The sequence below is a fragment of the Myxine glutinosa genome, unplaced genomic scaffold, assembly GCF_964187855.1.
Source record: "Myxine glutinosa unplaced genomic scaffold, kmMyxGlut1.1 SCAFFOLD_537, whole genome shotgun sequence".
NCBI lineage: Eukaryota > Metazoa > Chordata > Myxini > Myxiniformes > Myxinidae > Myxine > Myxine glutinosa.
The window spans coordinates 212501-221375 of record NW_027616634.1 but is presented as its reverse complement, the minus strand read 5'-3'; the positions used below and the strand labels follow the sequence as shown (position 1 = coordinate 221375).

At 43.6% G+C, this 8875-nt stretch overlaps 1 protein-coding gene across 1 annotated transcript in view; it reads right to left on the bottom strand.

The window, feature by feature from the left end:
- Nucleotides 1-4361: 4361 nt before the first annotated feature.
- The window catches only part of LOC137414181 (uncharacterized), a 23669-nt gene continuing 19155 nt past the window's right edge, over nt 4362-8875 (bottom strand). Inside the window, exon 6 of the mRNA XM_078768816.1 lies at nt 4362-7087. Coding sequence (XP_078624942.1) covers nt 6970-7087 — 118 coding nt within the window. The 3' untranslated portion in view covers nt 4362-6969. The remainder of the gene's footprint in view (nt 7088-8875) is intronic.

The window sequence follows — 8875 nt, the reverse complement described above, 5'->3', positions numbered from 1 at the left end:
TAAAACTCCAGTGCAGGAAACAGGAAACATCTCTGCAGGTACCGATAAAATCTGAGTCTGCCAATGAAGAAAATCTGAGTCAGCCAATTGTAAATGCTGCAATCATAAGGACAATTTCTCTGTAAATGGGAATTTCATTTGTTTTGTAAAAAAAAAAGTATATCTAAAGCCATCCTTTGTATTTGACAACCTGGTTGTATAGAAATGGTAAATTGTGTGGTTTACCATAAATATTTTGTTACATAACAAGAATAATGTACATTAATGTACAAGCCAAACACGCAAATGACTTGAGTATGATGACAAGGGTTGTAATAAAGGTTTTGAGTTGTAGTCTTGCGGACATTTTGTTTTGTGTGAAATTTGGTGCTTTGACTACCCTTTATAACTGAGAAAGTTAACACGCATGGATTAACAGCTGTAAAAGGTGTTCAGCCCCATCTGTTCTGTTGCAGTTTTTTAAATCCTGAAAATGAACTTTTAGTAGGATATATTCTTCTTCTTCTTTTTATGTAGCACAAGGCTGCAGGGCAGCATCATTGGCTGATGGTGTCACTGTGACACTGATTCAGTGCCGTCTGTAGGTTGGGGCAGGAATTTGGAATTTGGTCAGAGTGCCGGCGACGACTCACCTACTCTTCACAAAGGACACCGTGGGGTCTTTGGAGTTCACCAACTCGAGGTAGACAAGACGCCCAGTCTATATGACAGACGGCACCACACACAATTGGTGAATCACCAGGCCTGTAAAACACCGGGGTTGACAACTGGGTCAAGGTTCAAACCCAGGCTAGACAGGTTGGAGATGAGTCCTCATACCTCTAGGGCATCCTGTCAGCCACTAGGACAACTGCTCATGCAATCATAGCATACATGAGAGATATGCATCTGATCCTCGAGGTGGTAAACCAGGCATCACATTCATGAATGTGCTTTCCCTCTGTGCTTTCAGCTGGCCTTCTATCTCCAGCAAATTACTCCCTCTTGGATTGGATTGTCATTGTGAATCAGATACTTTTTTATAGTAATTCTGAGACGAGTTCATTCTTAGAACAGTGGATGATTCAGACAGATAATTTGGAAGAGGTTGCACTGACTTGTACCTCATTTGCATGAACGTACCTACTCAACCCGACCATTTCAACCCTTTTTTCTGCAATCTTCTTCTGGTTTCTTCTGCAGCCCGCTTTTATAGTCGACCCCAGTTGATTGAAAAGTTCCCGTTTGATTGATTGATGCAGGCAGTTCTTTCCCATCAAGCTTTGCGACAAATGCGTAAGGACCAGAATTAGTGGCTTAATGGTTTGAGCGTCCACTTTGAGTCTTGGAGATTGTTGAAGAAGTAACTTTCGAACCCTGGCCATGTCATACCAAAGACGTTAAAAATGGTACATGCTGCTTCCTTGTTTTAGGTTCAGCATTTAAAAAGGATTTTAAACAAAAGGATAGAGCACCTATATAATGGCCTCATCCTGTGTTGAAGTTCCTTGCAGGGGAACTCGTATTTATTATTATTATTATTATTATTATTATTATTATTATTATTACCAGCAGAGTACCTGCCCTATGGGTGATCTTGTGCCAAGCATGCAACATGTTCCTCTGACACATCCCTTTATTTTAGTGGTGTATAGGCAACAGACCACTGCCTGGATCGTTCCAGAAAATAAAAAATAACCCGGGTTACGTTCGTGAAGGAAAACATGCGTACTACTTATGTGCATGTAATAATACATCATGGTTATATAGTTCATATAATTCCGATTGGTCTGGCCCATAGGAAGACACCAGAGGCCGGAGGCCGATACACACTGTCATCTCCACAAGGCCCATGACGCATCTCGGCTCCAACCTTTCAACATTTGTTAGTCCTTTTAACAGTCGTTTAGGCCGCTTTACACTGAATGGAAAACTTATAAGGAGGGCATTGGGGGTACCAGAGTACCAAAATGAGGGACGTATGATTTTTCAGGTTACAATTGTCGGTGGAGTCAAGCCAGCGGACCAATGGATATAAAGTGGACATAAAAACACTTGCTCAAATTACTTTTAGATTATTATATCTATCTATAATTCCAGTAATCTCTGTGTGTTTGTTTGTACGTTTGTCTGTGACCGCTGTTTCTCGACAACCACGGGTCCGATATACTTTAAACTTGCCAGGTATATTGCTGGGGACCCGAGGATGTGCCTTTTCAAGGTTTCATATTAATCGGACAATTACTTACCGAGCTATGTCCAAAAAACGATTCAACCAATCAGAGAGCAGCGAGCTATCGCGTGTGCCGAACGTGGCGGACACACTCTGCCTCGGATGGCACATTTGAGAGCGTATTCATTTATTTCACGTTTGCAAACTATGTTGCCGAAACCCCGGGGGGATTGTCACTGTACTCGCAAGCCGTTCGCCGTTCGCTTTGGCGTTGCGAATGGACCAACACATTTCATGCACCAAACCATTTCATGTAAAGCGTTCGCCGTTCGCTTTGGCGTTGCGAATGGACCAAAACATTTCATGAACCAAACCATTTCATGTAAATAGAGGGGGGGATATAATTTTAGATATAGATATAGTACGGGCATGCCCTAGTTATACTAAGGAAGGACATCATTGCTTTCCTGGAGCTGTGTTTTTTTTTCCCAACTACAACAAGGCCGACCATAAAAACTCACGCTTGTTATAACAACCTCCCATTAACCAACACCAACCGACACCATGCCGACAGAAGCCGAACGATCTCGATCGACAATTAAACCACGCCCACCAACTGAGTTAGGAAAAAGGCCACACCCCAAATTTCGTCATTGGTCAAGCAAGACATGGGGTGTTTCGAGAGAGCTCGGCCATTGGTCGGCGTGACGTCAGAGAGCGAGAAAGTTAGAGGGAAGAAGAAGTCTGGTGAGCTCTCTCTCTCTGTCTGGCTTTTGTCCCTGGCGGTCGCTTTTTGGTCATGTGTGCGCCTGTGAGGAGACTTTCCAGAGCTTTTGTGAACTATGGCGATCGTGAGGAGTAATAAGGTGGCGGTTTGCGGGGCTCTTGGCACTTCGGACGAAGAGAGAGAGAGAGAGCAAAAAGAGAGCCGTCTTCACAGCTCATTCGCCGGCTCTGTGCGCGTTGCTGTCGTCAGCTTGGCGCCATATTGGGTGCTCAGGAGAGGGAAGCGTTGGACTTGGCTACCCTTTAATGCCGACTTCATTCAACAATCTCGTTGAGCAAGCTGAGTGCCGGCCGACTAAAACTAAAAGAAACAATTTCTTTTATTTTATCTTTCCCCTTGTTCGTCTCTGTATCTGAGTGGAGGATCCTCAAGTAGGAAATATTAGTTTTACCTCACCTTTCATTTTCACCACTTTCGTATTGCATTTGTTAGTCCCCTACCAGTGTACACCGTAGGGGACTATAGGTTTGCACTCCGTCTATCAGTCCGTCACGCAAAGAACAGCTTTCTGGACTTTTTTCCTAAACTCTTAATGCTAATGATTTCAATCTTGGTACATGGTTTCGTCATGATAAGTTAGATCAAGTTCGAACTTCACGACGTTTCGATCATTTTGACAAGGTTATGGCACTTTGAACTTTGGGAATTTCCCCAACAGTTTTCCGGAGTATAATTTGGAGTGCGGTAAGTCATAATACTGTCTTCTATGACAGTGCTACCCAATGCCGGTAGGGGACATGTATTGCAGAGCAATACTCAGAATGCTTGTTTTCATTAAATTCTTGTGTTGCATTTTATTTGTTGTGTGTTGTTTCTCTGTTTGTATGTTTCGGGAATAAACCCGTGTGGCTTCCGTCTGAGGTAAATGCTTTTGTTCCCTCACTCGCACGTGACGGACCAACTGCCAGTTTTGGCTACGCGCCTCGGCATGAAGGACCGTTACGCTATTAAGTCAGGTGATAACCGCCGGGCTTACGGGACAGTATGTACTGGCTTGTTTTATGGAGCTGATTAAACCTACATTTAAACAAGGAAATATCTAACTCATCACTTGACTATTAAGTGTTGTGACATACCTCCACTGACCCAGCTTTGGGAAAGGGTCCGAAAAACAATTGGGTCCAGCACGAATTGCCAGCCAACGTGGGTTGGCTAAATTAACATTGAAACGCAGTATCAGGGCCAGCTGGGTTTCCAACTCGGATTTGAGTGGTGCATGGAAATGAGGAAAGAAATCATGGCCTCACTTGGGTTTAGGCCATAGATGGGCATTTCGGTTGAATTGGTTTTTCAAACTGAGGATTGATGTTTAAATAAACATGCAATATGATGAGGCTGATTTTCATGAGTGAATAAGAATGAACAACACAACGTTTTGATGGTATCAGCTCGACGAAGGATTTAAAAAGTCCTACTATAGGCAAGGGATACGGGTTATGTATATTACAACTAAGGATAAAGCAAGATCCTGCATTGTTCTGACTTCTTCTTCAGTTTGAAGAGTAAAAATAAGAACACGACTTGTTGACAACTTCATGCTGTACAAATGGAGGAATCCACAGATTTACGACGAGTCATGCTTTTTCTATACTCTGCAAACTTCTGTTGTGATAAAGGCATTGAACGCAAGATTAGTGCAACACCAACATAATTTAACAAATTGAGACCACAGGTTTATGAGGAAGTGGCAAGTGGAGGGGAACTGTTATATTTAGAAAGAGTTGAATTTGATATAACTTACTGTTGTTAAGGATGTCTTGCTCCACCGACTAATGTGTGTTTGATTCCCATGACTGCACATGCACCAACCCACACTCTGCTACCATGACAAATATGCCAAACATCTTGCAACATAGGTTAGCAGAAACAGTTGTTGTGCAGTGGACTGAAATAGATTGGTTTAAGGTTTTTGGTTTTTTTTACAACTATTATTTATTTAAAACTTAGAGCTTAAATAGTCAGCTCAGATGTAATCAGTTTAAATCAGTTATAAACATTTTCGGAGATCTTCAGATGAGGAAGCATGGGACATGTAACGAGCATTTTACTGGATTTCAAACCAAATCCTTAACATTTGTGGTTGCAGAGGATGTGAGAGATGAATCGAAGACCTCCAAATTTTGTCTTACAAACAAAACAAAGACAGTTGAGACTTCAATTTTATTATCCATCACTCATTGTTCACTCATCGTTCTGTGGAAGACAGCGAGGGAGCAGAGCGTGGCAGTTTCCAGCATAATGGTAACGTTCCCGTTTTTCCCAAGACGCCTTCATAAGCAACACGCTTTTTCCCAACACTCAGAATTCCCCTTTCCAAAAACACCTTTCCCCTTATCGTTTCCTTTGCAATAAATTTAAGTTTGATCACAGAGCGCTTGCAAAGCTCCTCAGGTTTGTCCCAAATCCCACGAGCCAATTCAAGTGTCCATCGCCTTTTGATAATGTGCACGAATCCTGATAAACCACATTTTGTCGAGTCACAAAACAAGAAAAACTAACTACGGTACTGGTTGAAACACGAACGGACATGGAAGTTGTTTTATTCCGATCTTACCGGAACCATTATTCTGAAAACACCTCAAGAAGGCTACAAGGAAGCGGTTGAGGAAAGTTTGTGAAAGATCGAAATTTATAAATTTGATATTTTTAATGGACACTTTTTTTTCCTTCCCAATTTACTGTTAGACGAGGCTTTTTTTTTTTCTAGTAAGGCAAATTTAAACATTTACTGCAGATTTTGGCACAAGCACTACGATTAGAACCCATTTTTGTCACACTCTACCTCTTGCTGCACCTTACCATATTGGTCCGACAGGTAACCCCTACAGCATAGTTTATGTTACCATCATCATTAGTGGCAGGTGAAAGCAGGATGAGAGGATGAAGCTCCAATGGGCAATGATTACAAAAATACTTGGATATATGATGTCATGTGTGGTGTGGTGTCATGCTTCAAAGAAGTCCAGGTCCCATCATTGCTATTTTCATTCTTGGCAAACAAATCTCACTGGAATTTTAAAAAGGCCTTGAAAGTTGGGAGTTGCATCCCGCAACATCAACATCATTATCGCATTCAACGCTTCCCCTTGTACCTTCATCTTCGCTCACGATCTTCAACGTGTTGCTCTAATTTGCTTTCCCGTATTGTCAGCTGGTGCTCTTCCTTGGCTTTATTCACTTTGTCTGGATGGGCTCCATTCGTAATTCCAGTCAAATCCTCTTGCGTCTGTGACGGCAACACCAGGTCATTCTCCTAACCTCAATCTGTATGACATTCGTGTCAGTCCTCACCTTAATCAATCTGGTCTTCACGTCAGCTCTTCTCACTTCAGTCCACCTGGCCTTCGGGTCAGCTCTTCTGCTCACCTCAGTCAGTCTGGCCTTCACTTCAGCTCTTATCCTCGCCTCAGTCTGCCTGACCTTCAGTTCATTTCTTTCCTCAGTCAGTCTGGCCTTCGTGTCAGCTCTTCTCCTCGCCTCAGTCTGCCTGACCTTCAGGTCATTTCTTGCCTCAGTCAGTCTGTCCTTCAGGTCAGCTCTTCTCGCCTCAGTCTGCCTGACCTTCAGGTCATTTCTTGCCTCAGTCAGTCTGACCTTCAGGTCAGCTCTTCTCCTCACCTCAGTCTGCCTGACCTTCAGGTCATTTCTTGCCTCAGTCAGTCTGACCTTCAGGTCAGCTCTTCTCCTCACCTCAGTCCGTCTGGTCTTCATGTCAGCTCTTCTCCTCACTTCTGTCAATTTGGCCTTCCAGTCAGCTTTTCTTGCTTATGTCCCTCTGATGTCATTCTGTGTTTTCAATGCTACTTTCAGGCTCTCAGGAGCGGGCCTGTGGCTTGTGACAGGCTTTGGGAATGACATTCCGTCACTGTCACGAGACATGAGGTCTATCCCCAGACTGTCATTGGCATGCTGCTGGCAAGGGCCCACCACGACACTGTCATGCAACACTCGGTTGATCTTCCAGCTGCTGACGTCAGTGGCAGCATCATTCAACAGTGGATGATACAGCAGCTGCTCTATCCGCTATCTCTCAGTTGAGTTTTAGCTTACAGAGGCCTACGTGAGGGTGGTGGTGGTGATGATGTTGATGGTGATGGTGTGGTTTAGCTTGTGCAGGTCTTTCAGCCATCTCACTTCTTTCCAGAGAGCTGGGGGTAGGTATATTGTAAGAGTAACTCTTTCAGATTATGTTGATCTGCAAGAACATTAGCATTGTCATTTGACTGAATTAAGCGTCATATCCGGTGCGAAGTTGAGTAAGAGGCTATCCACATATTTATTACATGTGCTAAAAATGCTGATGTTTTTGACACTCTTCCCACATCTTGAATTTGCAGTTCCCTCCCTTCCCTTTCTTGCCTCAGTCTGGGGATAGACCTTGACAAACTTTCCTAAGAACAAATGAAATACCGCAATCAATAACAAATATAAATATTAACAATTCCAATGAAATGAACCCCCCCCCCCCCCCCCCCCCTCCCTTCCCTCCTTCCCCCTGTTGCTATGAGAGTGGTGTCTGCACTGTTAATACATAAAAGGATCAACTGAGGGTTGTTAGCCTCTCTTGAAATTGAAAAAGAAAGATTTCGTTTTATGTCCGAAGTTTAACACAACAGGGGTGACCAGCATACAAGGAATGGCCCACAATAGGGAGCTGTTGGATACCAAGTATATCAGGAATGCACTTTCAGAAGAAACTATGCTCATTGAAAGCGTTTACTTCCAGAGTTAGGCCACATTGACATGAAAGTAGGTGTTCCGTAGCAACAGCAGAAAATAAACTAACATTTACGGTTAAAGACGAGAGAAAATCGCGCCTTGTCAAGTCTGTCTCTAGGTGTATGCTCTGTCTTCATCCCATTCCTCACCTCAAACAACAGTACTGCAGACTGCCTGCGATAAGGCAGAATGTCTGAACTCTGTCTTTACATTTAAAAATCTCGTGCCCAATCCATCCCACACTGGCCTGATCTTACCACATCTTACCCCGGCGTGCCCATGGTCTAACGGACTCTGTGTCCTTCTCACCCAAAAATGTAGAGAAAGTTCTATCTAGTTGTACCCTGCTTTGGCGATTTGCCAAGATGGCATCAGTGCCCTTGTTCTCAAATTCTGCTCTGCCATTCCTGCTCCCCCTCTATCTGCTCTATTCATTCTGTTCGCCACTTCCCCTCAGCATGGAATTCAGCAAACTCCACTCCCGTCCACAAGAAGCGTGCAAAATAAATAAATAATAAACCCTACCAACGATTGGCCAGTGCGTTTCCTTCCAATTACAAGCAAAGTCGTGGAATCCATCAACCCATCATCGACTTTCCTGTTTTAAAGCAGTTTGATCTCAAACCATCAGTTTGGATTCTGTTCCTGTCACTTAACTCTGGACATTCTACTACTCCTCCTCAGCAATGGTTGGCTGCCCTCAATCTGAAAGAAGAGGATAGACCCGTCACCCTAAACATATGTCGGGCATTTGATACAGTCTGGCATTCTGCTTTGCTTGTCAAGCTCTCTGCCTGTGGCATAGAATTAAGCCCACCTTCATTCCTGGATTTATGACTTCCTCAGCTCATTCAGTAAATGTGTTCCCAACAATGGGACCCTCTCCTGTCTTCGTGTCAGCTTCGTGTCTAACTGCTATGGGCTGGCACTCCAGCATCACCTCTGCCTCTGCTGGATTCTGTGGGATATAAAGCTCTCAGAATTATTAGAATGCCCGTGATGAGGCTGAACCATAAGGTCATTTGCCCTCACATCTCATCTCAGGCAGGTGGATGGTCTCTGTTTTCCACCGTCTACTCTTCAACATTGCTCCCTCCGCTCTTTCAGTCCTCTTATCCTCTCAGCAATTACAGGATGCATGTGTTCTTCCAGTAACCTCTCCAGCTTAAACTTCCAAAATCCAGGTCGACTGCACACAAATTTTTTATTCATCGCTT